The sequence below is a fragment of the Furipterus horrens genome, unplaced genomic scaffold, assembly GCF_987537825.1.
Source record: "Furipterus horrens unplaced genomic scaffold, mFurHor1.1.pri manual_scaffold_13, whole genome shotgun sequence".
NCBI classification, from domain to species: domain Eukaryota; kingdom Metazoa; phylum Chordata; class Mammalia; order Chiroptera; family Furipteridae; genus Furipterus; species Furipterus horrens.
In genome coordinates, this window is record NW_028327183.1 from 34,896,321 (window position 1) to 34,912,918 (window position 16,598).

At 40.5% G+C, this 16,598-nt stretch overlaps 1 protein-coding gene across 3 annotated transcripts in view; it reads left to right on the forward strand.

The window, feature by feature from the left end:
* Positions 1 to 16,598, forward strand: part of GARRE1 (granule associated Rac and RHOG effector 1) — a 77,629-nt gene that overhangs the window by 47,680 nt on the left and 13,351 nt on the right. For all 3 annotated transcript variants that reach the window (XM_090259910.1, XM_090259912.1, XM_090259911.1), the window contains exons 3-8: positions 2,429 to 2,638; positions 6,062 to 6,202; positions 6,410 to 6,505; positions 6,632 to 6,793; positions 8,777 to 8,935; positions 13,592 to 13,689. In XM_090259910.1, coding sequence (XP_090116036.1) covers positions 2,429 to 2,638; positions 6,062 to 6,202; positions 6,410 to 6,505; positions 6,632 to 6,793; positions 8,777 to 8,935; positions 13,592 to 13,689 — 866 coding nt within the window. The remainder of the gene's footprint in view (positions 1 to 2,428; positions 2,639 to 6,061; positions 6,203 to 6,409; positions 6,506 to 6,631; positions 6,794 to 8,776; positions 8,936 to 13,591; positions 13,690 to 16,598) is intronic.

Genomic DNA, 16,598 nt, shown 5'->3' on the forward strand with positions numbered 1-16,598 from the left:
TTCCCACCTCGCATCTTAGTGTTCCTTCTCCAGTAGCCCCTAACCTTGCATATCTACTACTGGTTTGTTCTGCACCATTAGAAATTAACTCTCATGAAGACGGGGACTTGCTCATTGTCTTTCTTGTAGTATCTTCTGGCCTTCTTTACACTTTGTACATAACAGGCATTCACATAATGACATATTTTTGAAAAAATGAATGACTCAGTTGTATGGGTCAGATGCTGTGAGAGTGTTACCCCAGAGCAAATGGTGCATGGCATCTCCCTGCCCCCTCCTTCTCCCTTTGCCATAGCCTGCTGAGAGGCTGAGGAGGGAGGAGGAGGAGGAGAAGGAGGAAGAGGAAGAGTGTGTGTGCCTGAGGACTCAGCTTTGCTCCTCCTCCTGTGTTTTACTGTGTGGAGCTTTGGAACACCTCTTTCTAGCACAAGCCAGTTCAGGTTGAGTTTTGTCATGTCCCTGGTCTCAGTACAACCAACCACAGCTGTATTCCGCTGTTTAGAACCTGTTGAAGGCACTGGGGCACACTGACTAAGGGCATAGACATTTGAGTCATGTTCCTTGACAAAGTTTCATAACCTTTTTGTGTCTTGGCCTTATTGTCTGTAAAGTGGGAATGACCTCATGCAGTTGTTCCCAGGAGTAAATTATATGATCCATGTGAAATCTGTAGTATAGGAGAAATACATGTTAGGTGTTCAATTAAAGCTGGCTATTACTATGTACAGTACTAAATAAGTGCCGTTTATTCTATTCATGTCACATGTCTCTAGGTTCAAAGTCCACTTTCTCTGTGTCCCTCACCCTGCCCCATATGGCACAGATCATTGATGGAGTAGCAGCTTTGAGAAAGGTGTGAGGTCAAACCCAGGAGGTTTGGGTGGGATTTTAGCCTGTAATTCTAATTGTTCACTATAGAGGGTGGATGCTCGGGTGTGAGATTTCTGTGAGTTTGTTTCACTTTGGTCCTGGTGATTTCCACAGGGGGAAATAATTCAGAGGGATTAAGTGTCACCATTGGGAACTTGCCTGACTCTTTCTCCAGAAAGCAGAACTCCGATCAGTGGAGACAGAAAAGGGCAGCATCTGAAATGTGCACTAGGAAGTGAGTGGTCTAAGGATGAGTCTTATTTGTGGCTGCTCCGAGAGACAGGACTGGGCCAGAAGGTGGGCATTGGGTCAGATTTTAGTTCCTTGTAAAAGGCAATGGAAACAGTTCCCCAACCTTCACCGCCTCCACTGAGTGCTGACAGTGAGTGGGCCCTCTCAGCTCTGCTCCTACCAGTTGGGTAAATTGCAAACTCAGTAAGTAAAGTAAATTTTTGTAAGTAACATACTATATAAGCCAGTGAAATATGAAATACATTCCATGAAAAGAATTTGAATGTCACGGAACATAAAAGTTGCAAAAAGTTTTTGTTAAATTTGGTATGAGCAAAACAACTGTAAAAGATTAGGGGAAAACGTCAATAATCTGGAGGGTCTCTGCTCAAATTGCTTTTCAAGTGGCAAGTTCTTGCCCTCCTTTAAAGAAACAGAAACAGTTAATAATAGAGAACACCTTACAGCTGGGGTTAACACAAGCAAGCAAACGGGGACTAGCAAGATCAGAAAACAGCTTTAACCAGTGCCAGAAGCTCATAAAGACACATTTATATCTTAAAATAAAATTTTTGTGGTATATAATATTTTAATATATATTATTATAATTACATATTAACAGTGCAGTATATGTTAAGATAGTGTTATGCATATGGTATTTTTTAAGTGAATTTTCTACTTTAATGGACTACTCTGTCAACCAATCAACTAATATAGGTCAGGAGAGGGTTTCTACTGACCTAACAAATGGAGCTGTCCAGTAGGTTTTCTTGGCTCCTAGAAGACTGGTCTGTCAGCTCTGTTTCATAAGACTAGAAATATGACATACAGCTACGTTAATAAGTATGTTGATAACAGTGTTACCGAAAGAACCTGTATCTTTGGATTCCATTTCCAATGGAATGTCTTGTTATAGTCAAACTGACTTTTCAGATTTTTAATCACATGGCTTTTACTCTGCCTCCTGAATACTGTGTAGACACAATTGGAATTGTGGGTTGCCCTGGTTTAGCCAGAGCTCACAGACAGGCAGGATTGATGTGAGTCAGTCCAGATGAGGGGAATGGAGAGCAGGAATGGCAGAGGTTAGGTTGAAAGGCCCATTTAAACCTCGGGCCTTGCTATTTGGTTGACTTGTAGGCATCAAGCAGCCAGGTCCTAAGATGAGAACAAAGGCAAATCCTTCAAAAGCATGTGACTTTAATTTCATATAATTTCGCATTTCCAATTAGTTGTTACCTTGTACTCAGATTGATGGCTGAGAAATATTGCACTAATGCAGTAGCAACCCATTGTCTAAAAATGCCTCTCTCTCTTGTTTTCACAGGTGTTGGGGCGATGTTTCCTGACTGTGGTGCAGGTCCATTTCCAGTTTTTGACCCAGGCATTACAGAAGGTCCAGCCAGTGGCTCACTCTTGCTTTGCTGAGGTGGTTGTACCTGAAAAAAAGAACAGCAACAGTGGCGGCTGCTTATCTGGCATGGGCCACACACCTGAACTAGAGGAAGCTGTGCGATCCTGGCGGGGCGCTGCTGAGGTAACCCTGACCTTGAGGGAGATTGCTGCCCTGTGTTCAAACAGGAGAGGCCTTTGCCTGTTGGTTCTTACAAGAGCCTTTTTATTTAGAAATGTGAGTTTTAAACTGTTATCAGTAGCTTGTTCATTCATTTAACAGTGAATGTCTTTGTAAATGCCCACTTTTTGTCAGACGTGCACCAGGCACTGGGGTGACACTCTACTCACGCCCTCCTTGGAAAAAGGGCTTAGAGAAACCAGTTCAGGGGCTGTGATGGAGGAGTGTGGGAACCCAGAGGAAGGGGCCTGCCTCCAACTAGGATCAGTGCAGCAAAGCTTCTAAAAGAGGGACCAGGGAGAAAAAGATGGAGCCTCAATCTGTAAAGACAGCTAGAGCTGGCTGCAGAGGGTAAGTAGTCAGCCAGGCAGCTTGGTGGGGATGTAGTTGGTGACATTTCTTGTAGGCATTTTAATATTTCTTTGTTTCCAAGGCAGGGGTATAAAAGCCTCTTGAAGTCGAGGCTTTAACTAGCACTTAGTTTTGTTTTACAGAGTAAAAGATAATTTATAGTTAAAGAGTAGTATATTGATTTATCATATAATGTTTAGTTTGAATCATTCCAGAATTAAATTGGTGAAATATTTCATTTTGTGTTTTAGAAATCTTCTTTAATCAAATTTTTAAACATGATTTTTTTTTACACCTTAACATTTTACATTCTGTAATTTTCTTAATTCATTTTTATGCTGTTCTGCTGCATTATTGTTATTTCTTGTGAATTTTCTTTCAATTTTTTTCCTGTTTGTTTTGGTCTCCCTTTTGTGTTAAGGGCTTTTCTTGGCTTTCTTGGTGTTTATCAGAGCAGCCCCAAAATGCTAATTGGGGGTCAAATTTGAGAGTGGGACCTGTTGACTTTTTTGCGGGTGGCTGGGCATTGCGGTCCAGATCTTTATGTTGTCATCTTACAATCCTGTGTGTCCTCCTGGCTGCTGGGCTTCAACCTCCTGATCTCGCAGCTGCCATTCATACTATTAGTACCTGGCTCATGTCTTCTCCACTCCACCTGTGGGCATCATTCATGCTGGGAATCCAACCCACATGAAACCTCCTGGTAGTCCCTTGACATCCTCACCTTGACCTTTTTCTTCACCCACTTCAGTCTGCCCAGGCCTTTCTGCCTTTCTTATTTTGCTTGCAGCCAGTGACAGTCCTCCACAGTACACTGAGAAAATAGAATCCACCCAGCAGCAGCCCCTCCATTAACACATCATCAAAATGACACCCTCTTCCCTCATTCAGACTCTCTTCCGTTCCTTCCCCTTCATTACGAGTGGAGGAAGTACCCTCCCCTCCTGTCCAGGTCCTGCCCTGTCTCCACTGCAAGATTTCTGTAGTGGAACCCTGTGTTTTCTCCCTGTCAGCGTGCTCCAGCATCATGCAACCATGCTTACAAACCTAAAAGTCCACCCTGGCCTACCCTGTTTCTCTGCTGTTTTCATAGCCAATTTTCTTTTTAATTTGAGAGAGAGAGGAAGGCGAGAGGAGGGAGAAAAATGTCGATTTGTTGTTACACTTACACATTCATTGGTTGTTTCTTATATGTGCCCTGTCTAGGGATTGAACCCACAACCTTGGCGTATTGGGATAATGCTTTAATCAACTAAGCTACCTGGCCAGGACCTGTCATATGAATCTTGACTTTTTTCCACATTTGTTTTATATCTTTTATTTTTCATAGAAAAGTATCATTACAAATTCAAATGAATCTTCTTCGTACTGTGTATTGGGTGCCCTCAAGTGTGTGTGACCAGTCCCCTTCTCTCTCCTGTGGGCTCATGGCCCCTGTATTCAGCTTCTGTCTACCTCAGGTGTAGAGGTGGCACAGGCTTAAGTTTCCCCTGTAATCCCGTTCCTCCTGAAATCTTACCCATGCTAGCAAGTGGTGCCATTCCACATTGGGTCATTCATGCAAGCCTGAGATTTATCCTCCAGTTTTTCTGCCATGTTTACATCTGATCCATAAGAAAGGCTAACAGGTCCCACCCCCAAAATATTATTCCAGATCTGTCCCTTTCTTTCCATGTACACCATCAGTACCCTGGTTTATTGCTCTCTCCTGATTCCTATAGTAGTTGGACTTCTTTTTCCCTTTGCTATCTGGATCCTTCCACGACCTGCCTAATCCTGTCTAGTCTGGCTTCTACTTTGCTCACTAGCCTTACCTGTCCTCCTCACTCACTGGGTTCTAGTTTCTTTGCTGACATGTCTCCCTGTCCTACCGCCACCCCACACTTAAACACCTCCTTCTACTCAAACTTTCAGCCTAAAATGCTGATTTCTCAGTGTCTAGAGTGCTCCCATTATAGTTCTCTGTTCCCCTCTGTATGTTTTCAACCATATTAAATTTTTTAATATTTTATTTGTTTGCCTTTTAGCCCATGAGGCTTTCGGCTCCAAGATGGTAGGATCTGGTTTTGTGCTTCATTGTCTATCCAGTGACACCTAACAAGGCCTTGTGGGCTAAATGTTTGACTGAAAGGTTCTTAGAAAGAGACTGTTAGGGTTCAGGGAATGGTTGGAGTGGTATATATACATACTCAGCTTTGGAACTTCATAGTTGCTAGTTACTTTCCCTTAATCCTGCAATTTTGGTAAACATTAAAACTCCTACACTACCCTAGAAGAACAAAAATTAACTGCTTAAAAATGTTATTTGTTGCATAAATATTATTACAACAGAAATAGATATTAGAGAATTGAGAGTTCAAGCTAAAGCTCTCCTCTTATCTAATAAATCAAATACATATTTTTCTGTATTCTCTAGCCCTGAACCATATATAGATAACTTATATTTTATCACACACAGATTAGTTTTTTCTTGTTTTTTCTCTTGTTTATGTACTCTTCATAAACATATTTAATGACTGAACAATAAGTATTTAATTTTTCTGTGTATATTTCAAAAGCTCTGCTTTTCCTTAAATGTTCCAATGTATTTTTTTTTTTTCTTGTTCTGTATTGGTGCATCTTTTTACTTTGGTGTATAGGAACACCCAACTATACACATTCTTTTTATTTATTTATTTTAATTCTGGAAACTCCAACTGCCAGTACTCTAGGTTATCTGTCTTTTTAAAGCAGAGAAATTTTAAATGCAAATATTTTTCATATATAAAAAATAAATAACAGCTGGGGAAGAATTATTTTTCGTAGGGTTTCTTAAATAAGGTAGTCCTATGTCAGGTTCGCTTTTTCTTCAGGATGCTTGATTATTTTTTCAAAATTTCTGGCTGCCCATTTTGTAATATGAACAGTCCAGAATGTCTGTTTTGTGTCTAATCCTTAGATGGTTCCTTGCTTTATTTCAGTGTTTTTTTATTTTTTTAAATTTTCCTAGTATCTGTAACATTCTCTTTTACTTACCAGTAACTATTTATGTTGCAGGCAACATCTAGACTAAGAGAAAGAGGCTGTGATGGCCGCCTGGCAGGAATTGAAGTTCAGCAGCTCTTCTGTTCTCAAAGTGCAGCAATTCCTGAGCACCAACTAAAAGAGCTGAACATAAAAATTGACAGTGCTTTGCAAGTAAGTTTTCAGAACTGACACAGTGACACCTGAGGGATAGGAACAAAGGAAGGAGTTAAAGTTGTGATATTGAGCCATGTGGAAAGAGTAATAAGATAGTAGTTGGCCATAAGTGTTTTTAAAACTATAGAAATTTTAAATTTCTATTTTCATTGCACTTTTCTGTAATCTACATAACCTTGATTCTTGAAAACAATTTCTTTGCAGGCATATAAAATAGCTCTGGAAAGCTTAGGCCACTGTGAATATGCAATGAAAGCTGGTTTCCACTTGAATCCAAAGGCAATTGAAGCCAGTTTGCAGGTACACTTTTCCTTCTGATAGCTCTTGGGAGCTGTGGCATGGCGCTCTCCCCATACCAAGTGAACTCAAGTTTCTTGTCAGGTGAGCTGTGGGACACCTCTTTTCTCCCCTCCACATATTTTCCAGGGCTGCTGCAGTGAAGCAGAAGCACAGCAAACAGGGCGGAGGCAGACGCCCCCACAGCCCATGCAGTGTGAGCTCCCCACCGTCCCTGTGCAGATCGGACCACACTTCCTGAAGGGTGTCTCCTTCAACGAGTCAGCTGCTGACAATCTGAAACTTAAGACGGTAGCTTTCCATGGGGTTCCAACAACTGGGTGTGAACTTGGAAACAGAGTTCTTAAGGAAACTTGAGGGCTCATAAAGAATATAGATGAAGCTCCTGTTGATGTGGCTCAATTGGTTGAGCGTCATCCCATACACCAAAAGGCTGGGGGTACGATTCCCAGTCAGGGTGCATATGGGAGGCAGCCAATCAATGTTTCTCTCTCACATCAATGTTTTTCTCTCTCCCCCTTCCTCTCCTTCCAAAATTAATAAAGATATTTTTAAAAATTAAAAAATATATATATTAATCTATAAACAAAACTGAAGTTAAGGCAGGAGGCATCAACCTTTCTCTGTAAACTGGTATCTAAAAGCAGACTATGAGGACTTTTGGTGTTTTTTTAATTTTTAGAGGAAAAGAGGAAGAAGGAGAAACATTTATGTATGAGAGAAACATCTGTTGGCTGCCTCCCACATGCTCCCAACTGGGAACCGGGCCCACAACCCAGGCATGAGTCCTGATTGGGACTCAAACTGTGACTTTTTGGTTCGCAGACCAGTCAGTGCTCAATTCACTGGCCATACCAGCCAGGGCTGTAGTGACTTTTGTTTTTAATATATATATTTTTAAGACTTTATTTAATTTTAGAGAGAGGGGAAGTGAAAGACAGGGGGAGAAACATCAGTGTGTGGTTGCCTCTCATGCTCCCCCAAGTGGGGACCTGGCCCGAAACCCAGGCACTAGTGACCCTTTGGTTTGCAGGCCGGTGCTCAGTCCACTGGAGCCACACCAGCCAGGGCTACAGTGACTTTTTTAATTAGACATTTGCCAAGTTAGTTTTACTTATAATTTGTTCAAATGTTTAACATAAAGGGTTTTGAAAGTACATTATAAAATACTGTTTATGATTGATGCTTTAGTGGACTTTCATGAAAAAATAAGAGGAGAAATCTTGCCATAATATGGCAGTAATTATGACCATTTGTGGAGCATCATGTGTGCCAGGCATTGTCTCCCTGAGCACACCCTTTTTCCCCATTGGAGAGACAGAGGAACTAAGGCCCAAGGTCACACAGCTAGAAAGTAGTAGTTGGAATTTGAGCTTATGCAGCCTGTTTCCAGAGCTTGCATACCTGACCACTTGGTCATCCAAAATAAAGTTGAGGTTTTCATTGGTATTTACTTCTACCAGATGATTTTGTCTCCTTATTTAGAGGGATTTAGAATTCAAAATCCCTTAACCCGTTTGCATTAGCAGATTGCTAAATAATGCTGCATTTTTAGCAATAACCACATGTGTACTTTTAAGATTTTTATTTATTTTTACAGAGAGGGTAAGGGAGGAAGAAAGGGAGGAAGAAAGAGAGGGAGAGAAACATCAGTGTGTGAGACTGTTGCGTTTCGCCCTTCCCCAGTTCGGGTCCTGGCCCACAACCCAGGCATGTGCCCTGACTGAGAATCGAACCAGCAACCTTTTGGTTTGCAGGTTGGCGCTCAATTTAGTGAGCCACCCAGCCAGAGCCCACGTGTGTATTAATGCATGTGTATCCATATCTAACCATTCACTATACAGGATCAAGAAAATCTCTGAGGGTGTCTGATGATAATTACTTAGGAAATTAAATTCCAGTCCTGGTTAGTGTGGCTTAGATGGTTGGAGCATTGTCCTGTAACAAAAGGTTACAGGTTTGATTCCTAGTCAGGGCACGTACCTATGTTGGAGGTTCAATCCTTGATCCCCAATCTCTGGTCTGGGTGCTTCTCTCTTGCATCAGTGTTTCTCTCTCTACCTTTCTCCCTCTCTAAAAGCAATGAAAAAACAAATGTCCCTGGGTGAGGAAGAAAAAAATAAAATAAAAAATTTTGATTCCATTATTTGGGGTTCTTAAAATGCTTTTTTTTTGAGGACTATTGTGTACCTGTAAATGCATTTCAGTCTACAAATTTCAGAACCTTGTGTGGCTTTATCGTGAGCTATGAACTCTCTTGTTATCAATCTATAGCATACAATGTTACAGCTGATCAAGGAGGCAGGTTGCTATAATGGAATCACATCAAGGGACGATTTTCCTGTAACTGAAGTTCTGAACCAGGTATGCCCGTCCACGTGGCGAGGCACCTGCAAGACTGCCGTACAGCTGCTGTTTGGCCAGGCTGGACTGGTGAGTGAATGTTTGTAATAGATGGGATTGAGAGAGTAGAGACAGGTGACGTTTCAAGCATGTGAGGATGTGGTGTGGGCATGTGGGGAAATACTGAATTATTTTATTTTATTTTTAAATTCAATTTTATTGATTATGCTATTACAGTTGTCCTGACTTTTTCCCTTTTGCCCCACTCCATGCAGTGGCCCCTACTTCCTCAGGCAATCCACCCACCATTGTTCATGTCCATGGGCATGTGTATAAGTCCTGTGGCTATACCATTTTCTATGCTGTACTTTACATCCCCATGGCTGTTCTGTAACCACCTATTTGTACTTCATAATCCCCTCAGCTCTTCACCCATTCCCCCACACCCCTCTCCCATCTGGCAACCATCAAAACGTTCTCTGTGTCCATGAATCTGTCTCTGTTCTTGTTTGTTTAGTTTGTTTTTTAGATTCAATTGTTGATAGGTTTGTATTTTTTGCCATTTTATTGTTCATGGTTATGATCATCTTTTTCTTAAATAAGTCCCTTTAACATTTCATATCATAATGGTTTGGTGATGATGACTCCTTTAGTTTTTTCTTGTCTGGGAAGATCTTTATCTGCCCTTAAATTCTAAATTATATCTTTGTTGGGTAGAGCAATCTTGGCTGTAGGTCCCCCTGCTTTTCATGACTTTGAATATTCCTTGCCAGTCCCTTCTAGCCTGCAAAGTTTCTTTAGAGAAATCAGCTGACAGTCTTATGGGAACTCCCCTGTAGGTAACTAACTTCTTTTCTCTTGCTGCTTTTAAGATTCTCTCTTTAACTTTTGTCATTTTAATTATAATGTGTCTTGGAGTGGGCCTCTTTGCATCCATCTTGTTTGGGACTCTCTGTGCTTCCTACAATTGTATGTCTATTTCCTTCACTAAATTAGGGAAGTTTTCTTTCATTATTTTTTCAAATCAATTTCCAGTTTCTTGCTCTTTCTCTTTTCCTTCTGGCACCCCTATGACACGAATATGGACCTCTTGAAGTTGTCCCATAAGCTGCTTACACTGTCTTCGTTTTTTTGGATTCTTTTTTCTTCCTGTCATTTTGATTGGTTGTTTTTTGCTTCCTTGTGTTCCACATCATTAGTTTGATTCTTGTCTTCATTCACTCTACTGTGTCTCCCTGTAAATTGTTCTTTATTTCAGTTAGTGAATTGTTCATTTCTGACTGGATCTTTTCTACGCTGTTGAGGTCCTCACTAAGTTCCTTGAGCATCCTTAAAGCTAATGTTTTAAACTCTACATCTGATAGATTGCTTAGCTCCATTTCATTTAGCTCTTTTTCTGGAGTTTTGATCTGTTTTTTTATTTGGACCATGTTTCTTTTTCTTTGTCTCCTCATTTTGGCAGCCTCCCTGTGTTTATTTTTCTGTATTGAGTAGAGCTGCTTTGACTCTATGTCTTGATAGTGTGACCTAATGTAGTATATGTCCTGTAAGGTCCAGTGGCACAGCCTCCCCTATCACCCAAGCTGGATACTCGAGGTGTGCCCTTTGTGTGGGCTGAGTACATCCTCCTCTTGTAGTTGAGGCTTGGCTGCTGTTGGCAGATCAGTGGGAGGGATTTACCCAGGCCAGTCAGCTGCAAGGACTGGCTGTGACCGCCTACCACCAACCTCTGCCCTCTGTAGAGGATCAGCTGTGCAGGGCAGGGTGGTGGTGCTCTGATGTGGTCTATAAGCTGTTCACTGGGTGCTCTGGCTCTGGGGTTTCCAGGTGGTGCAAGCCAAGGTCAGCTCCCACATGTATTTTGCCTGGGGCACCCTGCCTGAGCTGTAAAGCAATGTGACATGGCTGCTACTTATGCTGGGCTTGGAGATTCCCAGGCGAAGACAAGCTGTAAACCTAAGCTGACTGCTGCTAGTGCTGGGCCTGGGGCTCACTGAGGCCAGCTGTTGCTTATTTCAGAGGATTTAGGAAATTATGAAGCATGAGCCAAGGCCAGCCATTCATATGGAAAAGCAGCTTGAGTGGGGCGGAGTCTCTGGGGATCTCCAAGGTGGGTCAAACAGTGTTAGCCAGGCTGATGGAGTCTCAGATAGGGCACCAGCTGGCCAGCTCTATTTGGGGAGGGTTTAGAAAAGAGACAATGGCCTCTGCTGGCCTTGATGCCAGACACTTCAGTTTCTCCCTGTATACCACTGGAGCCTTTGAAGCTGTTACCCTGGTTAGGAGCTCAGAGGGAGTGAATCTGAATGAGTCCAAGTTCTTTAAGAAGAATTTCTTGGGGCTCCAACAGTTTCTTCCACCAACTCAATCCCTGCTGGTTTTTGCAGCCAGGAGTTCTGGGGACTTATCTTCCTGCCACTGGATCCCTTGCCTGGTGTGGGGCTGGGTCTCCTTGATCCCGAGATATCCCTCCCGACATCCATCACTCCATCACACGTGGATGAGGGACCATCCCTTTCTGTATCTGTGCTACTCCTACTTTTCTGGATGAATATGGTTTCTTTAATTCCATAGTTATCAGACTTCCATTCAACTTGAGTTCTGATGGTTCCGAGTGATAGTTGTTCTGCATTTCAGTTGTAATTTTTATGTGGTTTTGCAAAGAGGTGAGCCATGTCTGCCTATGCTGCCATCTTGACTGGAAGTCTAATAGTAAATAATTCTATAAGTTCTTTGGTGCTACAGAGTTTAGACCAAATAGAAAAAGTAAAGAAAGAGCAGCATGAAAAAGCCTTTTTACCTTCTTCAATAGATTGATAATATGTATTGGCAAGGAACCTAGTTGCAGAATGATGTTGCAGGCTTTCCTCATTTTAAGGAAACCATTACATTAGTAATTATTTGATAGGATCCTTTGACCTGGCATGACTACTCTGGTGGTACAGTGGATGTCTTTCTGTTGCTCCAACACATCAAGCTTCTGTCTGTCTTAGCCTTTGCACTTGATGCTCTTTTTACCCGAGAATACTCCTCTCTGACTATCACATAACTCACTTCCTCTCATCTTCCTAATGTCAGCTTAAATATCACCTCTGAGAGACCTCAGTGGTGTAAGTAATGCCCCCATGTAGTCGCTACGTATCCAATCTCTGTTTCCTTCTTAGCAATAAAATAACAGTATCAACTCAGAAATAAGTTTGGTCTTTATTACCTTTGGAGAGAATAACTTTTGCAAAACTTGGATGGGGCCAACAACTGAAGTCGCCATTTAGCTTTTTGTTTGACCCCACTGTCTCCCACATAACCTTATGTATTTGGTTCCACTTTCTAAAATTAAATGACTACTTTTTGAAAAGATAACAGTATTTTAGTCAGAGGCTGAAGGAAGGTAGTAAGAAATTAAGAAAATTAAAGAACTGTTTGTTAGCCTAATTCCTATTTTATGAAAGGGATGATGCTGTCCTTTTTTTTCCATGTAGGTGAAGGCCCCAGTGGCTGAGCTCCAAATAGAGCTGCCTTTTAGAGAGGGCCAAATGAGGGCGTGTGCAGAGTGGTGAATTACACTTCCTTTGGGATCTACTCCTTAGTATAGGAGCCCTTAAGAGAGGCGTAAACTGGAGACCCCCTGCTGAAGTATAAAAGAGCCCACTGTTTTTAGGAGACTGAGACATACTCCCAAAGACCTAGATGAAACTAGGAGAACATGTCAATAAGTTCTCCAGAAAGGAGTGTGCAAAATAAGGCAGAAGGACACACAGGCTATTCTGAGAGAACACTGTGGGCTTTAAAAAAAAAAGTTTATGTTATTCAAATGTCAGAAACTTTTTTCTAGATCCCTACGCCTTGATCCCAGGTCACCTTGTAAGTGGCTGACAAAGAATCTTTAGATTATGGTTCTGGGGATGGGAGGAGAGAGGAAACACCTGCCTGGTCCAACAATGGCTATTACTTGGACCGGAAGTTTTTCCAAAGGATGTTACAGGCCAGCTGTGGGAACTCTTGTTAACAGCAATGGAAATTAGTTCCATTACATGCTGAGTTTGGAATCATAATAAGCAATTCTGCATGACTTTACCCCTTCTGATATGTTATAGATTTGATTTTAAAGTGTTTTGTGATTATTTTCTTAAAATCCTTTTAGTTATTTGAAAATATATTCGTCACTTTGTCAAACTCTAAGTTATGTAGGATACTGTGTCATCTGTGTAATATTGAAGACTGTCCTCTAAATAAGAGGGAATCATTGAAGGAAGGCTTGATTCTTTATCTTTCCTGGAGAAGTTCTGTTTTTATTGATGGTTGAGAATAAAATGATCTTTAAAAAAAGCTTCATCCACTTTTGACTTGTAATTCAGCCATTGCAAATGGGATTTTCTGAAGCATTGGTTTGACTTTTTTGTGATATTTTTACTTCTTTCAAGTGTATATATTTTAAAAATACTAGAATAAAGGAAACAAAGTATTCCTAACCAACATTTATAATTTGGAAGAAGTGCCACGTGTGCTTGCAAAGTTCAGCACATCCTGTACCCAGAGGTTGGTTTCTGTTTATTGAAGTATTACTGTATCCACTCATCTTTATTACTTACTATTGTCTCCATGGGGCTCCTGACTAGCCTCTGCATAACTGTCTTGCTGGAGCAATGGTTCTTGCCAGAGTCACTTAGCATCAGTTGGTTCATGTACTGGATTTGCGATGCATTTTTTTCTTTGAATGCCAATTATTATTTTTTGTTTCTCTCTTAGGTGGTAGTTGACACGGCACAGATAGAAAATAAAGAGGCCTATGCCCCTCAAATCAGTTTAGAAGGCTCCAGAATCGTGGTTCAAGTCCCATCCACATGGTAATGTGACTCTTACATTAATACAAGCCTAAGCTCTGATAGAAGAATGCACATCTTTGAAAAGATTGCTGTGTTGTGGACAAACCCCATGCTAGCTGATGGAACATGTGTTCTGCTTGTGCAGGTTTATGGGTAACGGAGGTAATGACATATCATGATTACCAACTCATGATGAGGAAGCCAAGATGCCTGAAGCCAAGTCTTGTTGACCAATAATATAACTAAAACGTTATATACTCATGAATCAAAATGAGCAGTATTATCTTTTCTTTGTTATTGCATCCACAGCTTTTAAACGGAGTATATCATTTTCTTGAAGTCACCCAGTGTTTCTGAAAAGCTGAGTCCAGAACGTAGAATTCCTTCTCTTTTGTCTGTACCAGCAACAGCCCTGATGATCTTAAGTTCATGTCATTACATACCCAGTGTCATTACAAATCAGGGGACAGATTGAACCATTTTTATTTTTACTTTATTCTTTTTTTTTTTTTTTTAGAGAGGGGAAGGGAGGGAGAAAGGGAGAGAAACATTAATGTGACAGAGAAACATTGATCGGTTGCCTCTCGTATGTGCCCCAAAACAGGGATCAGACCCACAACTTAGGCATGTGCCCTGACCAGGAATCAAACCTGCAACCTTGCGCCCAACCAACTGAGCCACACTGGCCAGGGCTGGACCATTTTTATTTTAAATTATTTAATTATATTTATAAACTTATAATAAATTATTTTTAATTTATTAAAACTAAAGCGCCTGCCCTGATTGATATGGCTCAGTGGGTTGAGCGTCATCCCACAAACCAAAAGGTTGCTGGTTTGATTCCCTGTCAGGTCACATGCCTCTGTTGCAGGCCAGGTCCCCGGTTGGAGGCATGCAAGAGGCAACTGATCGATGTTTCTCTTCCTCTCTTTTTCCCTCCCTTCTCCTCTCTAAATAAATAAATAAATAATTTAAAACGAAAGCTCCTACAGATGAGTAAAAAAATGGGCAAGGTATATGAACAGGTAAATCAAAACATATGACCAACAAACACATGAAGAAAATGTGTAACCTCACTTAATAAAGAAAAGTAAAGTAAGGAAACAATATGATGCTATTGTACCCATCGTATTAAATTATTTTAGAATAATAATACTACATTTTGGGCCAGACTATACAACAATAAACACAGAAGTTGTTAAATAAATTACACAGCCTTTCTGGAGGGCAGTTTAATATATCATACACCTAAAATATGAGATATTGATCTCAGCAATTCCACAATTCCCCCTGTAGGGATTTATCCTGGTGATAACTTTATCAGTAAGTACCAAAAATTAAGCATATATATTGGAAGACTTTTGCATTTAACTATATAGAAAACATTTAAAGCATGTAGGTAGGAACAGATAGAGATAGTAAAGAACATTGGCACTGTTGGTGCCTGGGTAAACTTAAGTGAGATCTGGATAATGCAAATTGTATTTAAACAATTTCTCCTTGAAATGTGAGAGTGCATTGATAGAGTCTGCCCGGAGTTTTAGAACAAGTTGACATATCAACTAGGGGTTGGCCATTTAGATTCTGCTCAAAGTTTTAGAGCAAGTTGATATATCAGTTAGGGGTTGGCCATTCACTTCATGTCCCTAAATCTCCCATCTGTGAGTCCCCCCCCCCAAAAATCTTTTTAAAATATTTTACTTATTTTCAGAGAGAGGGGATGGAAGGGAGAAAGAGAGAGAGAGAAAAACATCAATGTGAGAGAGGAACATCAGTTGACCCGCAACCCAGGCATGTGCCCTGACCAGGAACCGAACCGGCGAACTTTTGGTTCAGAGGCTTATGTCCAACCTACTGAACCACATCAGCCAGGGCCAAAATTCTTAATTTGATTATTTAAATTGTATACCGTTTTCTGTAATGAACAGTAATTTATATACATATTTTTTCTATCAAATAATAAATTTGAAGCTCACTCCTCTGTAAGATTTTTGTGTTCTCGAATTCTTAATTTGTTTTTCTATTCAAGTTCTTACTGAAAAATATTTAATTTAACCAGGATTCTCATATTGAAGAAAACTTTTGGATAACTAGGTTAATATAAATGGCTAATACTGAAATGATTAACACTCAGTTTACTTTCAAAACTGTCTGTATGGTTGATTTCCTTTATAATTCATTGTACCGCCACTACTGACCTTCTGGACTATGATTCCTTAGGAAGGCTCTCTCTGCTGGTTGTTTTTGGTAAAAATACAAAGTCCTCATTATTTCTTTTAAATTATGAAATATGTGCTTGTTGATACAAATTAACTCAAACAAAAGTGATTACTTCACCTTCAGAAAAATAAAATTGTAAGCAAAGTCAGTTAAGAATTTTTTATATCCTTTGCTGCATATTTTTTTCCAAACAAAGTAATTTTACTTATATTTTTAAACTGTCATACTTAAGCTATCTATTTTTCTTTCCACAAATACTAAATACCTACTATGTGACAGACACTGCCTACACTCCAGTAATTTAATCATGAGCAAGAAAGACAAGGTCTCTGCTCTTAACTGAGCTGACTTTATAATGGGCACAGGAAGGAAAGCTAATAAGCATGAGTTAAGTTCAAACACCGACAAGTGTATGAAGAGTATAAGAGTAGAATAATGTCATATGATAGAGAATAACTGGGGTAGACATGGGTAAGGGAGGCTATTTTGGATGAGGAGGTCAGTCATGAAAGGCCTTTTCAGGATGTGACATTTAAGAGTAGCTGGCCATGTGGACAATAGATGGGGAAAGCATTCCAGGCAGAAGGAGCAGCAAAGGCCTGAGGAATAGTCCAGCATGGCTGGAATGATATGGTAGATAATGAAGAAGGGGGTGGAGGGAAAACAATTTATAGAAGCCAGGACTGACTTGTAAGGTCCCTAAGAGACTT